The 25,164-nt window shown below is 33.3% G+C and overlaps 2 protein-coding genes across 2 annotated transcripts; one reads left to right on the top strand and one right to left on the bottom strand.

The window, feature by feature from the left end:
- Positions 1–1,843: 1,843 nt before the first annotated feature.
- Positions 1,844–19,871, top strand: LOC129303285 (6-phosphofructo-2-kinase/fructose-2,6-bisphosphatase-like). The gene is made up of 23 exons (XM_054942502.1): positions 1,844–2,154; positions 2,254–2,317; positions 2,641–2,936; positions 3,353–3,544; positions 3,731–3,937; positions 4,075–4,170; positions 4,498–4,596; positions 4,701–4,730; positions 5,928–5,981; positions 6,976–7,029; positions 7,105–7,182; positions 7,282–7,373; positions 7,452–7,509; positions 7,592–7,666; positions 7,906–7,953; positions 8,330–8,427; positions 14,437–14,512; positions 17,865–17,927; positions 18,051–18,142; positions 18,310–18,378; positions 18,470–18,533; positions 18,630–18,695; positions 19,675–19,871. Exons 1-23 carry the CDS (start codon positions 1,987–1,989, stop codon positions 19,750–19,752), a joined length of 2,217 nt encoding a protein of 738 aa, XP_054798477.1. The 5' UTR covers positions 1,844–1,986; the 3' UTR covers positions 19,753–19,871.
- A 1,197-nt stretch (positions 19,872–21,068) lies between these two features.
- On the bottom strand, positions 21,069–22,649 carry LOC129302735 (RING-H2 finger protein ATL66-like). Its single transcript, XM_054941626.1, has 3 exons — positions 22,251–22,649; positions 22,127–22,135; positions 21,069–21,182 (listed from the first exon to the last, which is right to left on the bottom strand). Exons 1-3 carry the CDS (start codon positions 22,647–22,649, stop codon positions 21,069–21,071), a joined length of 522 nt encoding a protein of 173 aa, XP_054797601.1.
- Positions 22,650–25,164: the final 2,515 nt, after the last annotated feature.

The raw sequence follows: 25,164 nt of genomic DNA, 5'->3' as shown, positions 1-25,164 counted from the left end.
TTTAAAATATTCAATTATACAAATTTTAATGTTAAATTAGACCTTTTAAATTAAATCTAGATAAGAAAAATTAAAAAATTTATTAAATTTATTTTATAATTTTATATTTTAATAAATTAATATAAAATAATATTTTAAATTTAGACCGTCCAAATTTTTCAGATCTCATCTCTTGGATGAGCATGCGGTGCTCATCTAAGAGATGAGCAAGGAATCGCTCCCTGCATTTAAAAAGGTTCTGACCTAACTTGATCTAGATTAGCCAGAATTGTTAACTTTTGGACATTGGAGGGTTTATTTAAAAAAATCACAAAGTTTGTTAATTTTGTCACATTTAAGTATGTATGACTCTAATAAAAGCCAAAGGTTGAATGGCTAAATAAAATGATTCTAGAAAAGACATCGCCTTCATTTCCACTCAATATTATCAATTACTCTAACCTGGAAGCAATAATGCACAATTTGATCCCAAAATAGAGAAATCTTCATTCCAAATGGTTCCCTCCTAAACCTGTTGGGCTAGATCGGACACTGATGACTCTATTATTCCTTATGAAGCTAGAGCTTGTGGTGGTCTAATGTAGGATGAACATGAAAGTTGGTTGAAGGGTTTCACAAAATAGATTGGATTTCAAGCAAGCATGGCAACAAAATTTCTAGCAATTTTGGAAGGACTAACACTTTAATTTGTCGAAACAAGAATTATCCCAAAGTTAGTGTGTTCACTCATTCAATGGAGAGCATAACGCTCATTCACAATGAATTTTTCCTGAATCACCCTCTTTATGGCCCCATTAAAAAGATAAGAGATTATATGTTAATGTAGGATCGGCCCACTTTTCACATTGATCATGAGATGTTTAACACAATGATTTTACATGATCTACTTTTAGGATATAGGATGCTTTTGAGCTCTCATATGATTTAATTAGTTGTTGTTTTGCACAACTTAGATTGTGGCCTTGTATTTAAAAAAGAAGGGAAAATATAATCCAATACTTTTTGGAGAGTTTTTAAATTAAAGAAAGACCTTAAAAATATAAATTTTCATTACACTCCCACTGTACCTATTTGAAAATAAAATTTTATGAGACAAGACTTAATTACCCTTAAAATTTAATAATTTAATGAGTTGTTAATTATATATGGTTAGTTGTCAAAATTCAAATCAATATTTATTTATGTAGGATCAACACTTATATAATTAAACATGTGCTATTAGTGATAATCATTTATTAATTCTGAATGAGTTGTTAATTATGTATGGTTATTTGTTAATATCCAAATGAATGATTGTTTATACAAGACTAATTCTTGTACTATCAATTTTTGTCACTTGTTTATTCTAAATGAGTTATTGTTAATTGCATAGGGTTACTTGTCAAAATCTGAATGACTATTTATTTATGAAGGACCAATACTTATATAATTAAATTTGTGTGATCAATTTTTGCAACCTGTTCATGTCCAAAAGGATAATTACTTGTTCATGTCTCGAAAGGATAATTGTTAATTACGTATAATTACTTGTTAAAACTTAAATAAATACTTATTTATGCATCCAAAATTTTAGGAATAATTAAGTCTTTTTTTAAAAGTCTTATTTTTATATAGATACATGAGATGCAGTGAAATGCTAAAATTCTAAAGTTTATAACTCGCCAGGGTCCTTGGATGATTTTTTTTTCAAGAAAGAATGAGTCAATTAAAAGAAGGGAAAAAAAAAAAAAAAAGACTCGTCATCAACAACACGTGTTTGTGCGAGTACTAGGGCCCACGCAAAGCGATATATAGCGTTAGCTCGCAGAAGAGCGAGCCATAAATCTTCTCGTTTCTGAGTCGCTGGACTGAGCAATTATCGATGCTTCCAAACACATTACCACCAGAAGAAGAAAAGCCTTTATATGGTCCACATTCGCTCATATTCACAATAATCAACACTCGAGACTGCAGGCAGTGGTTGTTGCTTGTTCTTGGTTACGTGTAATGGGGGCTGGTGCTTCCAAGAATACGGACGGTGAGTTTAATGGCAGTGATGAAGATGGGCAGCTTTACGTCTCGCTTAAGATGGAGAATCGTAAGCTCACAGGGGAGCTTGTCCCTCATGTCTTTGGTTCTCTTCCGCTTGTGGGATCCTGGGACTCTTCAAGAGCAGTAATTTTGTTTGAACCCTACTTCTACGTTTTTTTGGGGATGATTATTGTGATTTTGGTGCTCTAAAATGTTTTGGGTTTTTTTTGGTACCACAATCAGCTTCCAATGGAACGCGAATCCGTGTCAATGTGGGAGTTAAGCTTTGTTGTTCCTCCTAATCATGGTATTATATGGTTTTTTTCTCTATACTTCTTTGGTTTTGTCTTCGCCTTTAGGATGTAATAATTAATTACTCATTATCCATTCCCAAGATACGTAGTTTTTCTTTCTCAAAGCATTCAAAAAAAATTAAACTCAATGTAACAGTACACAGTGGCATTAGTTTTCTGAATTAATTGAGCATAAGAAACAGTACTCTTACTCTGAGAGGGTAGCATTGTTGGATTCAGTACGAGTAGAGAGCCTGGTCTTTGTGTCTTTTAGTATCTCATCAAACGCTTCTCCCCTGATTAAGCCTGATGCCTTCAATTTCTTTGTCATTTTCAGAAACTTTGGATTTCAAGTTCCTCTTGAAGCCTAAGCACAACAATGCACCTTGTATTGTTGAGGAGGGTTCAAACCGCCTGCTGATTAGGGGGGCATTGCAGGAGGATACCAGGCTTGCTTTGTTCAGGCTTGAGAATGCTGAAGTTCTTGAGTATCAAGTATTTGTTAAAGTAGATAGAGTTTCTCCGTTTGATCTTGCAGCTAGTTGGAGGGCTTATCAGGAAAACTTTCGTCCTTCATATGTGCGTGGGATTCCTGATGTCAGCATAAATTCAGCGCCGCAGACAGGTGGTGAGGTAAGACTACAATAGAGCATTAGGTGGTATTTAGTCCTTCACAGCAATGCTATTAATTCTTTGCCTCCTTGTTAGCTGTTAAGCAGAGTGTTACTTGCATTGCAATGTATAAAATAGAAGAAATGAGTCTAAAAACCTTGTATGAACATGTAGACTGTCAGTTGTATGTTTCTGGTGGGACTTTTTTTATACTTTTGGCCAGCAAATCTTGGTTTTGTTCAATATCATTTTTTTCTGATCTGTGTGAGAGATGAAGTGTTTCATGTAAAATGGTTTGTTGTCAAGTGTCAGGTGACAAGTCCTCAATAAATACAGCCTTTGTTTTTAAATTTATATTATTTTTCTTTCTAATACATTGCCTTGTTGCTGGACCACTCGACTAAGGAATTTTATTCTGTTTTTAATATTTTGCTCAGAATGGCTCTTTCGTGGGTCTGGATCTTGATCTTGAGCATTATGTTGTCCCAGCTCCTTCTACTTCTGCGAATTCAATTGCATATGCAGCTAACATGACGGAGAATCCCAGATCACCAGTTTCTGGGTCTGGCAGCAGTGCATATTCTATTAGGGATGTTGATGTTACAGTTGATCGACCTGCAGCTTTTAAGGTTTGACTTCCTGTTTTTTGTTTCATCCTTGGTTGAGGTGGACTATAAGTTCTTTATAGTGTATGCTACAGATAACAACCTGACTAAAAATCCACAAAATCAATGCAAGGATTCCTTGTCATAATTATCCTTGAACCTGTCCTTTCACTGTGATGGATATGTAAATAAAGTTGATGTTCCTACTAGGAGATGGAGATTATTGTTCCAGATCCATCTATTGTGGGTCAAGGCTCTGGAATGGTTGAATCCAAGTCAGTGGGCACATTTACGGCAATGCAAAAGCAAGACGGTCAGAGGGGACATTTTGTTGATAGGGGCGTTGGGTCTCCTAGACTTGTAAAATCTGGCTCAACTACTTTCACGAACAATCTTAATTTGGATAATGATACCAAGGTTTGTATGAATGATTTTTTTATTTCTTGTATTTGACTCCCCCCTCCTCAAATTGAAAGCTAGAGAACAGACTTTTGTAGTGTCAAGTAAACTTGTTCACAAATGGTTGCTTGCGTGTTCTTTCTTTTCATTGATAGAATTCAATGCCAGCGGCTGCTGGAGCTGTTGCAGCTGCGGCTGTGGCTGACCAGATGCTGGGTCCCAAGGAGGATAGACATTTAGCAATTATCCTGGTACTTACTAGCATGAGTAGTTATCCTGAATTTCAATGAGGTTTAGCAATTATTCATCTATCTTTCTTCCGCCTTTAAGTTGGAGTTTTATATGCATGTTAGAATATGGAAGTGACTCACAAAACTATTGTTTTTTCCTTCTGTAGTTCATCAAATTCACAAAATGAATACACATGAAATCGAATAATTCTAACTTGAGATTGAGCAATCTCTAATCCACAGTGAGATTGGTCTGCTACTCTTTTGTGCCGTTCCTTTTGGAGGATTTAGTAATTTTTTAATTAAAAAAATGAAACGAATAGTTCTAACTAGTTGCTTTTACTTTAGGTGGGTTTGCCTGCTCGAGGTAAAACTTTTACTGCAGCTAAACTTACAAGATATCTTCGTTGGTTAGGTCACAATACCAAGCACTTCAATGTTGGGAAGGTAGCTGACATTCTTGACATGACTCTTCCTTGTGATCAATAGGTTTTGCTTTGTCAAATATCTCAGATATGAAGGTGACACTCGTTTATTTTTTGTTGTCACAGTATCGCCGCCTTAAGCATGGAACTAATCAGGTAAACTCAATTGGCATGAAATTTGATTTAGCGTTTGTTTGGTTTTGTAGCTTTTAACATTCGGGAGTGCTTTTTTACTTTCCAAAAGTTAAATGTTGTTTGATTTCCAATATTTTTTCAAGAAGTCCATTTAAAAAGTCCTTTCCAGATGTTATTGAATGTACTTTTGGCCAACTTAAAATATGGAGCTTTCGAAAATTAGATTTGAAAAGTGAGATGTTATTTGACTGTACTACCCCAAGTTTAATCTCTTATTCTTTTATTTAAAAAATAGTTAATTCATTAAAAATATAATTATTATTTCAATAATAATAATAATTAGGTATTAAGTTTTTAGCATTATAAATTGAATAATTAATCGTGTTAATTTTTAGCATTAATGTATCATAAAAATTACAAATCTTTATAACATTTTTTAAAATTATAAATTAAAAAAGTACAAATAACTAGAGATCAATTTTTTAGTGTTATAGATCAAATTTTATGTTATTTAAAATCTTTATCACATTTTTTAAATATTTCAAATTTATTATATTTGTATAATAAAAATTACAAATCATCATAAATTAATATTTTTTTAGTAATTGTACATGTAAAAGCACATTTCACTATCATAATTTAAACAACTTTCAGTGTATCAAATTGACTTTTGAAAAAAATGTATCCAAATACAAATTTTATTACGACAACTGATTTTTATGAAATTGATTTTTATTAAATAAACTCTCACCAAATGGACTTTTCACAAACTGAAAATCAAACACACACTTAATTACTTATAAGTGAAATTTAATCTTCTGAAGTACTTCTGACTATTGGTGAAATGGTTTATGCATTCTTATGCATATATTTGCCATTGATTAATTAATCACATGAAAGAGCTTACAATAAGATGGGCATCGCAAAGGTGGAACTCTAAACCTCTAAGTTAAAGAAGATCTCACTGGGTCTAGGTCATAAAAGCATTTCATCTAAAAAGTTAAGGAGGTCCTTGAGAATGTATTCTATATCTGTTGCATGACCAATTTTTTAATATGCCGGGGGCATAAAATTTTCAATGTTTCTCTGTCGTGCTCTCATGAACGGTAGGCCATTTATTTTCCTTTCTCAGTAACTTTATTATTGTAACCATACGATTTACTAGTTTGTCATGTTTTCACGAGTGATTCTTAATGCATGTCATAATCTTCACTGCAGTCTGCTGATTTTTTTCGTGCTGACAATCCCGAAGGCATGGAAGCCCGCAATGAGGTAACTTTATGCCAATTGTTTGTTGGTTTAAGATTAAATTCAATGCAGATCAATATCTATAACTTCCATATGTATAGGACAAAATTTAGTGGAAAAAATATAACTTTTGGTCCCTAAACTTATTTTCAATTATTGATTTAGTCTTTTAACTTTGACTTAAAACAACTCGGTCCCTACAGCTTCTTAACTTGGAATTACTCAGTCTTAATAATTTTTTTTTTTGACTCAGTTAATCCTATAATTCATTAACTTTTTAAATTACAAGGATTGAGTTGTGCTGAGTTAAAGTTTAAGAACTAAAGTGATAATTGAGAAAAAATGAAGGATTAAAAGTTATATTGTCCTTGATTTGTTAGTCATAGTTGGAACTTGGAAGTGTCATGGTGCTTCTATGATTGTTGATTCACAATATTTTTATATCTTGTGCATCTAGTAAAGTATCTTTGTTCTTGGTCAGCAATATACACATACATGTTATGATTGACTCATGCTTATTAATTTGGATACATGAGTGAGAATGAACATATGCAAGAATTGGTAAGAACGCCACAATCTTTTCAAAAAACTGCCATTGTTAGTTTAGCTTTGTTACACATGCAGCTGTGTTACTTGAATATAAGTCAATAATATATTTTGTGTTTGAAGAATTTAACTGGAACCTAAGCATAGTGCTGAGAACTCAAAAAATTTGAAAGGTGAAAAGAAGCAGTGGGAGATTGGTTGACATGTTCTAACACTTAGGAAAATGATCAAACGGTGATTTAATGGCGCAGTAAGACTTGACAAATGAAAAATATTTCTGGATTAGAAGGTAGAATACAAAATCCTAATGGAAAATTCATATTGATAGGCATTAATGTATTAAAACATTTCAAGGCCATGTTACCCTGATCAAATTCTCACTTCAAACATTTTGTTTGTCTTGGATGATTCTGGTAATGTTAACATCACTTCCTTTCGCTGGACATCATTTTAATATATTAAATGCCACTAGGTAGCAGCTTTGGCATTTGAAGATATGATATCTTGGATGCAAGAAGGTGGTCAAGTAAGCTCACTTGTTGACATTTTTGTTCTTATTTTTTCTTTCCTGTTTTCTTCATGACTATAAATTTGATTTTAGGTTGGGATATTTGATGCCACGAACAGCACCAAGAAGAGAAGAAACATGCTGATGAAATTGGCTGAAGGAAGATGCAAGGTACCGCAGTCACAGATGGACATTGTTAAGAATATGTTATATGAAATTTTTACAGATAATCTTGGTCTCTTCTGATGCATCTTTACATTTTTCTTGTAGATTATATTTCTGGAAACAATATGCAATGATGTAAACATAATAGAAAGAAATATACGTCTTAAAATTCAGCAAAGTCCTGACTATGCAGAAGAGTAAAAATTTCTTCTAAAAACAGTGACATCTTTATCTTGATTGCCATGAAATTGTACCTAATTAATATACTTTTGCAGGCCAGATTTTGAAGCAGGGATGCAAGACTTTAAAAACCGTCTAGTTAATTATGAGAAGGCATGTCTTTCAAATGCACTTTTAGTTTTGTAATTATTCCAGGGAACTTTTCCTCAAATAATTTGGATTTTTTTATTGCCAGGTTTATGAACCCGTGGAAGAAGGATCTTATATTAAAATGATTGATATGGTCAGTGGACATGGGGGGCAAATACAAGTAAGATTATTTTTTTTTCCTGTTATGTATTTTATGCATTAAATATAGACTATGTGCCTGTACAACAGTTTACAGATAACAGAATGCGTTCATATGGTAGCTGCACTTTAACAATTGAAATGTTATAGAATGAAGAAATGAATTTAAGGGCATCAGCTTGATTTCTGCTCCTCACATTAAGACATATGGCCTTTGGTCTTTTATTTCAATTTGTTATAATTTCAATTTTTTTGATGTAGGTGAACAATATTAGTGGCTACCTTCCTGGTCGGATTGTTTTCTTCTTGGTAAGTTTTTTCAAGGTGTTTATAATTCATCTAGGGGTGTTCAGTTTGTGAAATGTTTTTAGATTCCTAGAAATGTTATGCAGAATGTTTTTTTAAAATATGTCCAGGAATGCAAGCAACAGGTACAAAACCCCTTATTTTCATTTCTATGGGGGGGCAATGTGGAAATGTTGGATTTTCACGAGGCAGGAGTTTCTTTTACATGTTAAAAGATTATGTTGTCCCAGGAATAATTAATAAATGAAGTTTCTCATAATCCTTAACATGCGATGCATAATATAGAGTTTTAACCACTTGTAATTTTTTGCTTTATAACTTCACATTTCTTTTTAATAACTAAGCACACCTCTTACTGTGAAACATGTATCTGTTGCAGGTTAATACACACCTTACACCACGCCCCATATTACTTACTAGGCATGGAGAAAGCCAGGACAATGTAAGAGGGAGAATCGGTGGAGATACTGCAGTGAGGTATATGCTTGAAAGGAAGTGGTCTGAATGAAATTTGCAAAGCCATTTGCTTGTTTTGTTTAACCAACAGTTACTCTTGAAAAGGGAGGTCAAATTTATCAATGGGGATCGAGTCTAGTGAAAGGGGTTAGTTTTTGATAACGTGGTGAACCAAAGATCGAATCCTTGCTAGGGGAGGTACTTACATTTAGTGCCTCAAATAGGAGGATACCTATGAGCAGTAGCAGCAACAAGCCTTATCTCACTAAGTGGGATCGGCTACATGGATTATATGATGCCATTATGTTCTATAATTTATTAAGCTTTTAGAAATATTGTTAAGTAAAAGGTCTCGATCAACAACTGTCAAAAGTGTTTTCTTTGGCCTTCCTCTACCCTTCTTGACAGGGCTTAAAGTTATCTGTTTCACTTTCCTCACAGGTGCCTCCTGTAGTATTCTTTGTATATGTCCAAATCACCTCAAATGATTTTTTTTGTGATTTTTTTTCAATAGGTGTGATGCCCACTTTTTTTTGTATGTACTCATTTCGGATTTTGTCTTTACATGGATATCTACACATTTATCTCAATATTATCATTTTTTGCTACTTAAACTTTATGCTTTTATTGTCTTGTTAAAGCCCAATATTTACTACCATATAATATTATCGGTCTTATAATAGTTCGATAAAACTTCTCTTTAAATTTATTAGGTACTTTACGATTGCAGATAACTCTTTTATCCTTTCTCCAGTTAAACCATCCAACTTGTATCCTATGTACAATATCTCCATTAATTTCCCCATTATGTTGAATAAATGCTTCCAAATATCTAAACTTTTCTAGTAAGTATGATCTGATCACCCAATTTAACTTCCAAATTACTATTCACTGACCTTTTATCAAAATTACAATATAGATGTTCCATTTTCCTCCTACTCAGGCGAAAACCTTTTGACTTCAATGTCCTCTTCTATAACTCAAATTTACAATTAATCTCTTCTCTTATCTTTGCAATAAGAACTATATCATCCGCGAAAAGCATGCATTTTGGGATTTTCTCTTGAATATTCTTAGGCAAAATATCTAAGACTAGATCAAACAAATAAAGACTCAAAGGTGATCTTTGATACAGTTCAACTTTTATAGGAAAGTCTTTTGTTTTGTTGCCAGGCATTCTTATAATAGTTATTGCCTCCTCATACATGTCTTATATAGCTCAAATATAGGCAACCCGGACACCCTTCTTTTCCAATACCTTTCAAAGTACTTCTCTCAGTATGATCATAAGATTTTTCCAAATCAATGAAGACCATATATAATTCTTTACCTTTGTATCGATACTTTTTCATTAATCCCTTTAATAGATAAATCGCTTCTATAGTCGCCCTACCTGGCATGAAGCTGAATTGATGCTCAGAAAAATTAGTTTCCAATCTCAACCTATGCTCAATCATTCTTTCTCATAATTTCATTATATGATTCATAAGTTTAATCCTTTTATAGTTAGCATAATTCTGAATATCTCTTTATTTTTGTAAATAGGAATTAAGGTGCTTCTCATCCAATCGTTAGGCACTTTCTTGGACTATAAGATCTCATTAAATAACTTAGTTAACCACCGCACCCCTTCTTCACCCAAACATTTTCGCTTTGAATAGGGATATAATCAGGCTATACCATTTGTCATTTTCTTAAGAGCTTCCTTTACTTCTCAAGCTTGTATCTTTCAATAAAATGACAAATTTTGTTCTCTTCCAAGAGTTACTAAATCTTCCACATTAATTGACAAACCCCCACCATCATTGAAAAGTTTAGAAAAGTATGTCTCCTAGTTGTCTTTAAATCACCATTTGTAACCAAGACATTTCTCTCTTCATCCTTTATGCACATGACTTATTCTAAATCTCTTAATTTTCTTTCTTTACTCTTAGCAATCTTATAAATTTTTCATTCTTCATCCTTTGTCTTAAGACCATTATAAAACTCTTCAAATGCTTTAGAACGAGCTTCATTCACTGCCTTCTTAGTTTTCTTTTTAGCCATACGATATCTTTTCCAATTTTCATCTTCATTATATCAATGGATGACTTTAAAACACTCCTTCTTATACTTAATTTTTTTTTGTGCGCTATTATTCCACCACTAAGACTCCTTATCTCTCAGACCAAAACTTCTTGATTCTCCCAAAACTTCTTTTGTAACCTTCCTTACCTTCATGGCCATATCCTCTCACAAGATGTTAGCACCATGGTTTGCAAACTCGGACCCGACTGGCTGGTCAAACCGGCAAATCGGTCATGTGTCTGGTTTGGTTTGACATTTTTTGAAGGGGTAGTCAACTTGGGTGACTCAAAAAAAAAAACCGGACTAACCCACTCAACCCCATGGGTTAGGTGGGTTGCCTAAAAAAATTAAAAATAAAAAATACAGAAAAAATATGATGTCGTTCGACTATCCTCTCAAACCTATACGTTCTCTCCTTCCTTCAACCTTCGTCTTTCTATGTGGCATACTTGTCTACATCTTCCATCAACTTTCTGCATTCTCATCTGCGATTATGCTATCCGGTTCTCTTGGCATTTTTGTTTGTGACTCAACTATCTGGTTGCCTTCTCTTCTCAACGTCTGAAGGAAGAAGGGAAATAAAATGAGGTCTGAAGAAACTAAGGAAGAGAGAATGAGATGAAGGAGGAAGCATGTGGGAGGGAAGAGACAAAGGGTAACGAAGAAAGAGAGGGAAAAAGAGAGAGAGGGCAAGTGGTGATGGTGACTTTTCAAGCTTTTGAAGCCAGGGAAAATCACATGAAAAAAAGAAGAATGAGGGGAGGGAAGATTGAACGACGAAGAAAAAGAAAAAGAAGGTGAGAGAGGGTGTGGTTACTTCTCAATAAATGTGATGTAAGTTTTTGCAAAGACGAAAAGGACAAAAGTAAGTGGAAAAAATAAGAAAAATTAAAAATTGAATAAATTAATATTAATAATGAGTAAAATAATTTATCATTATTATTTATCATTAATTATGTTATTTTATTAGGACTGGTCTGGTCCTGGTTTGATCTTCGGTTTGACCTCGGTTGAATCCTTAACCCTTCACCTAGTGTCTTAGCTAGTTCAATGATTAGCTCGGTTTTTAGTACTTTGGTTAGCACTTCCTCGAAACTCCCAAATTTCTTAGGCCAAGAGATTTCTCTTGAAAATTTCTCACTTTTCACTTTTAATTTCCCTCACGCAATTCTTGGAGTTATAACTTGTCGACACTTTTGGTTTTTACTCATAATACCCACATCAAGGACAAGGATCTTTTGTTGTGTTGTTATAGCATCCTCAAGAATTATCTTACAATTTTTACAAAGTCTTCTATCTGTGTTCTTTATAAAAAAGAAATCAATCTGTGATCTTGAAGCTCCACTTTTATAAATGATGAGATGCTTATCCCTCTTCTTGAAATAAGTATTAGCAACCTTAAAATCATATGCCAAAGAGAAATTAAGAATATATTGCCTTCATTATTTAGCTCTCAAAAACCCAAACCATCATGCACCCTCGCATAGTGACCTGCCTCCCTCTCGACATGACCATTAAAGTCTCCTCCAATAAAGATCTTTTCATTATGTGGTATGCTTTAGATCAACCCCTCCAAGTCTTCGCAAAATAATTCTTTAAGATTAGCTTTTGTCCCGGCTTGAGGTGCATAAGCGCTAATAATATTGACAATCTCACGTTCAACAATCTTTTTTAAGGAAATAATTCTGTCTCCAATTCTGTTAACTTTTACCACGTTCTTTTTCCCCTTCTTATCAACAATGATACCCACCCTATTGTGTGTGTCTACATTCCCAGTATACCAAAGCTTGAAACCTTATATATCCTTAGCTTGTTCACCAAACCATTTAGTTTCTTGTAGGTATAAGATATTAATTTTTCTATGAATCAGAAATCCTACTACCTCCATGGATTTACTAGTCAAGGTCCCAACATTTCAAGTACCAAATCTGATTTTGTTCTAATGAGCTAACTTCTTTAGCCGCGCTTGTCTAGAATAACTTGGTAGACCTTGCTCATTTAACACTATATTCGAGCATAGATGCAGCGGCCCTAGCTCACTTGTCACTGTACTTAAGCCATGTAGCACATTGCTTACGAGTAACGACCTAGCATTAGCACAAAAATGTCTATTGTCCATATGCATGTAATATTGAACAAAATTTTACGTTGGCTGTTGAGGGCCTAACACAACCATCCTTCTTTATCTAGGCTATGTCCTCCGATTGTTGTTTCCTCATCCCTTCCCTTAATTATAGAAGTAACTACTTATCTCCTATCTTATACTTAATGGCATTGCTAGAAATCCAAAACTTTGGGGTAATGTTGCTTATTTTTCACTCATGGACTAAGTTGTGTTATAGGAGAGCTTAGTTATTTGTGGCAACCTATTTATCTCCTACGCTCAGTGCAAAATAGTTATGGTAAAATAGTTAGTGCTATAGCATTTTTAAAAATGCCCTTCCATTTTGAAGTTTAAACACATACTTCTTTGACAAGCACTTTTGCTAAAGCACATTTTGGAGCAAGTCATCTAGAAAAGTTCCTTCTGACAAGTCTTAAATCTTAAGTATATATTTTTGATTGGAAATGTTAATGTTAGATTAGTTAGTTTATTGGTAGTTAGTTAGCTGAAAATCACCAGCTACCTAAGGCATAAATAGCAACGGAATCTGTTGAAGGAGCATGCTATGAAAAGACAACTGAGATAGCCATCTGTCAGATCCTCCTCTTTCCTTCTATGTCTTTTTTCTATCTCCTTCAAAATTTTTTTCAAAAAGGGGGAAAAAAAGACGGCTGTAGAATGATAGAATGATAATGCATAGAATAAGTTCTAGAGTGGATGCTCTTGTTATAGGTGGAATTGAATGGTAGTAGTTCATGTGTGCAAGTCAGGACTTGCTTGCAATATGGATTACTCCTGTATTTTTATTTTATAGAGGTTGAGGAAAAATGAGATAGAAGGGCCAGGAATCCTCCAACAACCAGAGGAATCTTTGAAAAGAGAAATATTTACCTTCAGTAAGAAGCGTTCTCAAGTCCCTTGGTAAATCTGATTGGGAAAATCCCCTAAAGATACCGAGCTTGAATTGTGGCCAATATAGTTAGTTTGGATCTGTTAGTCTTTTGTGGTTATAGTCGGAGAACCTGACAAGTTAGATTTTAGGGATAATTACATTGAAGTCCCACACAAGAAAATTAATTACTGTAAGATCCGTTGACAATTGAACTAAATTGTAGTTGTCAATGAGCCTTGCAGTAATTAATTTCCTTATGTGGGACTTAGTTGTAATTCTCCCTAGATTTTAAAATACCAAACATGGAAGCTATAGAGGTAACCATTGCATGCTCCTTTATGCAAATGGACGATGGATTAAGGGGAGCGCCATGAAACAGGACCGAGCATAGTGAATGATGGTCTGAACAATGTCAGATGTCCATGTGTTCGAGACAACCCTGTTGGGTTCAGCAGAAGGGAAGTTGAAGAACCAGCATACTTGTATGGTCGTCTGAACAATTACCGGTGGTCTGAGGACATGCTACCTTCGTACTTGACCTAATTTATGATGATTAGTAAAGACTCATAGAGCCTGCATAAATAAGTTTGTGATCTCACTTAGAGTTCTCTTATCTCCGTTAACAAATCTCATAAACCAAGTTTCTGTGTGCTGAATCTTATATGCTAATTTTTTTCTCTCTATTTTTTGGGCTGTTCCTCTATTGCACAATTGAGTTCAGTGACTCGGTCATTTTTGAAAAGAGGAAAATTGAAAAGGACAAACGGCCTTTAAAACGTGGCTTCATTCAGAAATTAAAATAGAGTTTTATCTTGCATGGGAAAGATGGATAGTGAAACAGTTGCAGTTCCTCTATCTTTAAAGTGATGTTTCTTTATTATTTTTTTATGACATTCTTTTTGTTAGAATGAAAGTGCTGTCAAGTTTATAACTTCTAATTAGAAGACGCTGCAATTTGTTTTAACAGTGAGACTGGACAGCTGTATGCAAAGAAGCTTGCTAACTTCGTAGGAAAGCGACTCAAATCAGAACGGACTGCTTCTGTAAGCTTTTCTTTCTTAGATTCAATGAGTGTATGTGTGTGTGTTTGGCCCTTTGAAATCCTTTGAAACACACGCTCTTCAGTTCATGTTTACAAGGATCTAGTGCTTTTCCTTTTAATGCCAGTGTTATATGTGACATTTATGTTGCACTGTGGGCTAGCAACATCCCTGTTTTTGAATATGTATTGACTGAAAGAAGTGGAGTAAGAAGATGGAAAAACAAGAACTATCCTAGCAGAAAATTTGATAAAGTTAAATGGAAAACTTTTAACTTAAAAGAGCTGCTCAATCCTTCTGCAATATGACCAGCCAAAAACCCTTTAAAATTCTTGCATTTGTCTCTTACCAAATTCACCATACGCTTACGTAGTGCAATTCCAAGTTAGCCTTGTTCCTTCTCCATAAGTTTTCGATGAGTAGTAGTGAAGAAATTTTTTCAGGAGGTGGAGGACAAATTTACTGGGCACCATGAACACCATATGGTTTAAGCTTCCCATTTACAAATTACAGGGTCCTTGTAACGATTAAATTCAATATCCTTACAGAATGATTGAAGATGAGCCACTGCTGTATACTTACCCTAGTGTACGTATCCAGTGATGGCCCATCTGATTGACCTCCATCTCCTAAAACCCAATACCTTCCCTTCACAATCAAATCAATTCCTTTCACTAAATTCAATAAGGTTAAGATGCATTTTTACTCTTGAACTTTTTTCTAAGGAGCCTTGGGCATCTTGTGCTAATAAATGGGGCAATTTTACTCTTAAACTATTTTTTCAAGGAGCAAAAAACCCTTTTGTTAGTCAATTGTTAATTTTTTTGTTTTCTACCAACATGGCATGTGTGTGAAGCCCACATACAATGACAGGTGAGACTTTGACCATGTTCTTTGATACTAATTTGCCTCCAAACTCTTTTTGTAGGAGCGCTAAGCATTTTAAAGTCTTTTTCAAGGAGTGTGTAGCACCCTGAAGTCTTGTTAAAATAAAATTTAATAAACATTGTCAAAATATTAAGTATTTTAATATTTAATAATTTAAATATTATTATTTATAAATATTCATTCAAAATTTATAAATTATTATTTTTTAAATATTAACAATTCAAATTAGCTTTTTCATAAATTTATAGATGACTTTTTTTTTTTTACATATTGATCTCCGAGCTTCTCTTCAAGGCTGTGCATAGATTGCTATGCCTTTAGTGTTTGTCAGAACTTATCTATATTTTTAATATCGGTTAAGTTTCTTAAATTTTTAGATCATTCTTTGTAACTTTTGTAGCAAATATTGCACTACTCAAATTTAATACTCTTTGTACATTGCAGTATTAGTGGTAAAATTAGAAAGATGATAGATCACGACCAACAATATGCTAGCAAAAAATGTATATTTGAAAGATATTGCTCATTCCATTGATGTGCTACAAAAAAAGTTACTTAACAAGAAAATGATAGAGAGATGAGACAAAAACATCCCTCCGTTAATTTGGAGATTCATTCCTTTCATTTTTAATGCAAAATTATATAATATAAAAATATTAAAATATTAAATTGGATAGTAATATTTTGGAAGAAGACAATTGATTAAAAAAATTTTAGAGAATGACCTAAAAAATTTAAGGAACTCAATCAATATTAAAAATATGATTGATATATAAAATTATTACAAGTCATTTATAAATTTTTGAAAAGCTAGTTTAAGCTATTAATATTTAAAAAATAATTTATAAATTTTGAATGAATATTTATAGATAATAATATTTAAATTATTAAATATTAAAATACTTAATATTTTGGCAATATTTCTTAAATTTTATTTTAGCAAGGCTTCAAGATGTCCAATGCTTCTAGAAAAAGACTTTAGGATGGTTAGTGCTCCTAGAAAAAGGGTTCACAGGCAAATTAACAACAAAGGATATAATCAGAGTTTTACCTATCACTATGTGTGGGTCTTATGCACATGTCATGTCAGCAAAAAATGAAAAAATTAACGATGAACTAACAGAAGGGGTTTTTTGCTTCTTGAAAAATATTTCAGGGGTAAAATTGCCATATCTATTAGTATAGGGTGCCTAGTGCTCTTTAAAAAAAAAATTCAGGGATAAAAATATACCTTAATCCAATTCAATATCCTTTCAGAATGGTTGTGATGAGCTGACCCTCCATCTCCTTCAACCCAATTCCATCCCTTCACAATCAAATCTTTAAACAGTATGTGGTCAATCATTCTCTATTGTATTGCCATACTTTTGCTGGCAAACTCAATCGTTTACATTAATGATATAGTGATTACACGAGATGATATCATTTCATTCAAAATCATTCTTGCATTTGTAGCTCGTGAGGTTTATTGTATACAAAACCAAAACACAACCAAATATTTTACTGGAAAGGTACATATTTTGCTCATTTATGCATCTATCGTGCATGCATATAATGCTGTTATATCGTATATTTAATTTTGATATTTTTACAAGAAAACCTCTCTATATAGATAAGATTGATGTCACTTCTGAAAATGAGATACTGTTTTATGGTGTGGAAGGGGGATTTTCTAGGGGAAACGATAACGAAACAAGTTCAGACTTCAAAGCAATGTTGAAGAAATGGGAATGAACTGGACAAAAATGAACAAATGTTAAAAATTGTGGTGGAGCTAATAAATATCCATTACTCATTCTTAATCATTTATTTATTTATTTATTTATTTTAAAACACTTTAACTTTATACTTGGAACTTTATTTTTAAGGTATAGATTGGATTTGATAAAGTAATGGATGCATCAAATGGACTATGGATCATATGTCAATTTTCCATGTAATTAAGCTTGAGGTGGATTATTATAGGTATGAATATGAGTTATATGCTAGGAATGTTCTAGCTTACAGTGTGAATTGTGCATTGGATCATTGATGCTTGTTGGAATTGTTGGATGTGGGCCTTCAGTCTTACTGGGCTTAGACCCACAAAACACAAAACCTAGGGTTTTTTTCCTTTTTAAGATAATAACATTATTTTTCCTTTTATATTCTGTAATTAGTTTTATCTTTATTAGATTAGATATTATAGCAGTGATTTGAGGGATCCGAATCAGATTATCCTCTCCTTCCCTCATCTATATATGTACCTCGGTTCTATTCAGTAATACACAAGGAATTATACAGTAAATATTTACATGAATTAATGCATGTTTTAAAATATTTAGGATGACTCTACCACTAGCTGTATATGTGTTGGATGTTGACTGTAATTAGGAGTGTGATTAGGGACTCTTACAGAGTGCATGTAAAACAAGGTGTGCATAAATTCCATGGTGAGTGACTTTTGTTTGTGTAACTGACGATCCAGATATGGACTAGTACATTGCAACGAACAATTCTGACCGCAAGCCCAATTGTTGGATTTCCCAAGGTTAGTGTCATCCTTATCAACCTAAGTTTATGGTCGCATGCAGTCATGTCAACTATCAGCAGATAAGTGGACAAAATTATATATTAATGGTGTTCCAGAGATTACTATCCTTATGTTTGTTAGATACAATGGCGCGCACTTGACGAGATAAATGCTGGGGCATGTGATGGGATGACCTATGAAGAGATCAAGAAGAACATGCCAGAGGAGTATGGGTATGTCATAGATTTGTAAACTCTCTCCCCCATTGGCAAGCACAGATGCTCACTTTTTAAGTTGAACGTGACTGATAAATCAGTTAAGGGAAGCACAGGCTAGGAACTTGTAAGCGGAGCAGAATGCTCTTCAAAATTTGTGAAATAATTTGATTTTCCAACTGCAGATCTCGCAAGAAAGACAAGCTTAGGTATCGATATCCCCGTGGAGAATCTTATCTGGATGTAATTCAAAGGTTGATAATTGTACTTCTTGCATTAATTTTAATCCAATATTCAACTTGTTTGATGTAATAGCGACTCTTGTCAATTCTGATTGTAATGCAGGCTAGAGCCTGTAATTATTGAGCTTGAGCGACAACGGGCGCCTGTTGTTGTGATATCTCACCAGGTTGTGTGTCATGTTAAACTTGTCCTTTTAAGATATGGTCTCAGTGTTTGAGTGGTGTAATATTTTTCATGCTCTCTGCTTGCTGTCTCATTACAGGCAGTTTTGAGGGCATTATATGCTTATTTTGCTGACAGGCCTCTGAAAGAAATTCCTCACATAGAGGTAACTTGTGTATTTTTGTAGAAGTTCATTTGTAACTTTTCCTTATTCTCGTTTGGAGAGTGCATATAAAAGATGCGCTTTTTGTCCCCTTCCTATTGCATGAAATCGTTTTTAAATTGAGAAAGAATACAGAGTTGATGCACATGTCTAAATTGATAGAAAACATGTGTAAGGAACATGAAGTATATGATTGTTTGTAACCAGTTTTGTCGTCTTGTGCATTGCATTGCGTGGGAGTCCAGACAAAATTATTTCCTGTTAGTGTGGGTCACGCATAAATTAAATTGGGGAAAAAAAAATAACACTCTGTTTCATAATATAGGTCTTTCGAGGTTGCTACACATTGACTAAGAAATGTAATAAACACATTAAAGTAGGGATTACATTACCAAATTTGCCCCTTGTTTAAAATTGTTGAAGTAAATGTTGCTTTGGATTTTTTAAAAGACTTATAATATGAAACAAGAATTGTTCTGCATGAAGACTGATATTGTCAAATGGGGGGCGTCATACAAACGAACAAATTAGAAGCTTGTAAACCACACACGCACTCGCGCGCGTGCGCACCCCACATCAATGCACTATTTAGAAGCCGTTTATTCCAATTGGCTTCCTATAGAAACTTTATTATAACATGTTATAAACTAAATGGAAGTGGGAATTTGTGACATTGCCGTATTTATGATATAAGGATGTTAAAAATTTTGAAGTTCACTATTTCCTATCTGGACAAACCTTGGAATTTTTTAGCAGTTTGCTATCAAATTTTTTATGAAAACATGAGGAACTTTTTTAAAAAAAAGAAAACTCGATTTTTTGTGGTAAGTTGTTTAAAGTATTTATTTTCTGTCTCTTAATTGAAAGCTCTGATAGTAAACATATATCTAAGTTTTGTCTTGTGTATAGATAAGCATTGGTGGTCACTTTTGGTGAACCGTGAGGCTACTAAAGTTGCTAATGTGAGATTTTCTCATTTCAGGTCCCCCTTCATACGATAATAGAGATACAAATGGGAGTCTCAGGCGTCCAAGAGAAACGATACAAACTAATGGACTGAAATGAGCAGATGAGCAATTCTCTTGTATCATAATCACCTATATATAATTTTTCCATTCTTCAGACTCAATTACTTTGCAAAATTTGATAAATACACTAGAGATGTCTGTTTTGATTTAAGTAACTCCAGCCATTTTTTTTTTGCCCGCTTCTTTTTGGTCAGAACTACTTTATAATATACTAGAATAACCTGCCTGTGTAATGCTCTGGATATTTAAACTTTCAAAAAGCAAAAAAATAGAAAAAGAGGATATATGGTAAAGTGAAATAAAACATATGAATATTGTTGCATAATGCGATCTTAGGAACAATAATCTACAATAATAAACGGTGTCAGTTTATATCAATCTACAATACACCAGGCACTAATGCTTAAAAACATAGAAGGTTTTATTTTGCTAGGAAGATTGAATATTTCTGGGTTTATATCAATTTTTGGTTGGCTGGGACCGATGTCACACACAAGCATGGGCAATGATGCAAACTTCTTTGACAAAATGGTGGAAACTAAAGGCTAGAAAAACGTAATGCTGCATGTCTTTCAAACTTCTGCAATTCCTCAAACCTACCACCAACCACATTTAATTTTTCAATATTTTTGACATGAAACTTTTATTTGTCCCTCAAGTATAGTCCAAGTTTTACTTTTGTCCCAGAAGCAGTTTTTGTTATGCTTAATTTAAAATCTGAAGAATCATAAATATACTTAAAGATAAAAGTTGTTATCAAGTCTTACATTATCAAAATATATAAAACTCATTCTTAGAAATAGTTACTAGTTTTAAAATTATTAACCTTTTTTTTAAAAAAATGCATTTTTTTAAGACACTAGAAGGATTTTTTTCCAATAGTAAATGTTAATTTCTCTTAGAAACAAAAGACAGATTTAATGTTGTCAAAACCGAAGGTATTGAAATGGTCAGAGCAATGGTCTACTGAATCGTGGTTAGACCAGTATCAATTAAAACAATATTTTTTAAATAACACATGTGAAAAAAAAACTTAGTAGGTAATATTTATTCGGATATTGTCAAACATGTCCGAATATATCTTGTAATATTTGCTCACATTAGTCCCATACATGCTAAATTAATACAATCTCATACTTGCTTAACCTAAAATGCTATTTATTGTCATAAATCACCAAACTCATCAAGTATGCTAGATTAATTATCCAACCAAGCTAGTTGTCAGGTCCCACATCGGAGGAAATTGGGGAGGATCCTGGCTATATAAGTGGGTGTGCTGCACACCCTAATGAGCTAGCTTTTTGGGGAGAAAGTAATACCTTGTGACAAAGTGGTATCAGAGCTAGGTTCAAGTTTGCCCAGTCAGTGGGCCCTTCTGGTGGGCCACCCGTGATGGGGGCGTCACAGATTGGTTGGGGGAGTTATCAGGTTCCACATCGGAGGGATTTGGGGAGGGTCTTGGCTATATAAGCGGGTGCGCTATACATTCTAATGAACTAGCTTTTTAGGGAGAGAGTAATGGTCCCATGACATAGTGCAGACTTCCATAATTGACCAGAGTCACTAATAAATCATCAAAGATATAAACACTAAAGAAAAATCAACCAAAAGACAAACAAAAACATAAAATAACATAGCTTTGGGTTGGGTTATTGAAATGTTTTTTTTTTTAAATAAGAGAAATCACTTTTGGGGATTTTCCACTGGTTTTACCAGTTTTGACCTGTTATAGTTGATTTTGACTGTTTTTACGTTATTCACTTTTTGACTAGTTTTTATCAAGTTTGGATTGAATATATGGCCGGTTCCTAGACTGATTGGTCGAACCGACTGGTTTGGTCCAATTTTGACAACAAGATATAAATCCTGACCAAGTACATTTAATCCATATACAAAAGTTGGGAATTGAGTAGAGATTGTATGATAGGTATAATAGAGTGAAATTGGAAAAATATAGTTAAAAATGTCTCTTTTATTCTTTGATAAAATGGAAATAGAAATTTATTATTAAATAATGATAATATAGATATGATAAATATTTATACATCTCAATTTTTGGGACGAGGGTTCTTCCTCTTATCCCAACCACATCCATGTGTCACTTTCCATATTGATGAAAATGACATCTGGCATAAGTGTAGAGTGTTCAATTTCCTCACATTGACTAGTATTTCTGATAGAACTTAGGATCGAACTTTAATTAGTTAAAAAGAATAATTCTCTCTGTTTCTGTCGCTAGGGAGTTCATTTCTTTGGAGGTTTATCTTTGATTATTTTACTTCCTACAATATTCATCGAGGAGAAGTAGTTGTTTTTCTTCTGTGCTGGAAACTACCCTTTCCATGAAAAATTAAACAAAAAGGTCACAACTACACAAGACACAGTATGTATTGCAGATTACAGTACCTCTTTTCTCTGATCCCATGAAAAAGAAATCTATCAGAGTCAATAGCAGAAAACACCGAAGAAGTCTTCATACATTGTTGTTGTTGTTGATAGCACTATTAGTTATAAATTTATCAAGTGAAACCCTGCAAAGAGGACAACTAGGGTTTGCACTTAACCACATGTCCACACACTCTGAATGATAAGCATGCTCACATTCTGGTAACACCTTCACCTTCGCAACATCCTTTAACACACTCAAACATATACAGCATTCTACATTCGAGTCACCTACACTCTTATTCTCCATTGATTCCATCTCAAACTTTGCCCACTGAAGTGTACTACTGGCCGGTACTTGAGAGGTGACTCGGAAGCGCTGGCGACATAAGTGGGCGAGAAGGAACAATGTGACAATCAGAATGATGAGGGAGAAGAAGAAAAGCAGGAGGAAGATGCCATGGCTGTATGAGTGGAAGTTTGAGTGATTTATTTCAATGAAACGCCATTGAAAGATGTGAAGGTGATCATTTTCAAAAGCCATTGAGATGGGTAGAAGAATAACAGTGAAGGTGAGTATATAAAGGCAAGTGGAGGATTTAGAGATTGAAAAGAGAAGTTAGATAGGAAATAAATAGAAGATGGGCATGCTTGCAATGCCCATTCCAGGAGGTAGTTGGTTCATCACGGCGTACTGTATGTGGTGGTTGTGAGCATTTGTTGCCATCTCTTTCACTACAGATGTGAAGGGATATATATCATAGTTATTTCCCACAGGAAACACAAATTTTCTGATTTAAAAAAATTATTATCTTCTCCTGATTCCATAGGTCTATTGTCTTGGTTGGTAGAGTTATAGTTTAACAGTTGTATATACAATATTTATGTTAGTTGTTGCACTAAATCCGCTGTTAAATTGAACCCATAGACTAAATTCAAAGAGAGAGAAGATTGGAGGGAATCTAAATCCCTCCCTCATGCTATTCATAAGTCATAAATGTAGATTTTATTGTTTAATTAACAGCAGTTGGATCAAGTGGAAGAGACTCAATTCTTCATTAGTAAAATTAAGGATTCGAATTTTATAGATTCAAAAAAATTCACAAAATACCTCTATTTGAGTATGAGAATAGTTAAATCTGACTCAATGGTGTTGGATATCAGATAATTGTTTGCAATGTACAGATTAGCATTTAGTCAATAAATATTTAATGTAAAATAAACAAAGGCATATATTTTTAGGCTATCACGGAGATGCTATGGGATGATATATAGTGATAGCTAGGTACAGATGGTTTGTCCAATGAAGAAGTTCACGAGTTGAGAGGCTGACTATTATTTGAGCATTTTGATAAAGTGGTCTGAGAAATGCCTTCATAGGAAATTTCATCCTCTTTTTTGAGGGCCATTGGTGGCCTCATTCTCTTGTCCTTTTTCACTGTGATCAAATAAATATCTTATCAACAGTGCTCAGCTTTAGGGTCCCACCAATATAATCACAGGCACACTGTAAAGGGAGCAAGAGAGCCAATGAACATTTCAAGTTCAAATTACATTGAAGACACTTAATTAGAGTCCCACCCAATATTTTTAAAATAAGACTCGATATTGAACTGAAAAGGTCAATAATTTATAGTTCATATGATTGAATTTAGTTAGATCAATGATCGAACAAACAATATAATATTTAAATAAAAATAATATTAAATGTATTATAAATACAAGAAAAAAATTTATGGTATGTTAATCAAGTAACATAACATGATTTTAAATTAATAATATTATAAATTATAATTTTATAACTTATCAAATATAGGTGTATCTTGGTTAAATTATATATAAGTAGACTTAAAAGTATCTGTGTTTGTATATATAATTGTCAATATTTTTATAAAAAAATGGCCTCAAATCATATTTTATATATGTGAATTATTCAAAAATAAAATTTTCTTTTAATAAGATCTAATTTTTAATTTTTTTTAGTTTTTTTAAATTTTTAAGTTTTTTTTAATATTATGTTTAAATCTGTCTAATTTTTTGAAAGCCATTTTAGTTTATGGGTCAACTCTGATTTATGACTTCATAGTGGCTCAACTTTAATTCAATCCAACTTAATTATGAAAATGATTTTTTGGTCTAAATGAAGTCATGAATGACTTTGGTTGATAGTCTGATTGGTCTAGTCGTTCAGTTCAGTCCAATTTTAAATCATTGGTCCCACACCACTTTTTTTTTTTTTTGCCAGAAAAAAAGAAGTTTTCAAGCGATTCAAATCTAAACTTGCGTTTGAATCCTAGAAGGCCACATTAATATGGAGAAAGATAAGAGAAAGAGACTCTTTCGATTACATAGGTATGGATACGTTAAACGGCTTGAAACGTCAGCCTTTTATAGTCCTCAAATGTTAGACTTAACAATTGTTTTTTTTAATAAACAATTAAATGAGATGCAAAAAAGGAGCTCGCGTCTTAACCTAATCTGAGGACTAGGGCTGTACACACTGACTCAATGGTTGGTTGGCTTGGTCTTGCAAAACCCATTGGGGCTCCTCCGGGCAGGCTTCAAACATATGCCATTTTTTATTTTTTTAAATAATATTTATTTTATGGTATTATTTTGGTTAAGAATTATCATACACCATATTATTTTCAGGTCTTTGTGAAGTTAATATTATGTAGAAATAATTGACAATTGTTAATTATATGTAAGTTTTAAAAATTAGTCTTCATTCTAACGTTAGTTTTTGTAAAGATATTTTTAAATGATAATAATTATATTTTTCAAAAATATTTATATATTTTCCAAAAAATATTTTTAAAAAATTTTATCTAGCCTAGCCAAAGCAAGTTGAACACTTCGCATCGGGCTATCTTAAACTACATATCGAGTTAGGGCAATACTCAGCTTGAGCTTGCCCATGTATAGCCCAATTGAGAATATAGCTTGAAAATGGACGGCTCAAGCTCATATGCCTAATTATCCTAAAATCAATCTTTTTTTTTTTATGTTTGACTTTTATTCATATGGCTCAGGGTAGAGCCCATAAGCTCATTTTTATT

Source organism: Prosopis cineraria, unplaced genomic scaffold (assembly GCF_029017545.1).
Source record: "Prosopis cineraria cultivar Desert tree isolate PC_DT_omini unplaced genomic scaffold, ASM2901754v1 PC2, whole genome shotgun sequence".
NCBI classification, from domain to species: Eukaryota; Viridiplantae; Streptophyta; class Magnoliopsida; order Fabales; family Fabaceae; genus Prosopis; species Prosopis cineraria.
Note: the sequence above shows the minus strand (reverse complement) of the source record. Positions and strands in the feature narration are given on the sequence as shown.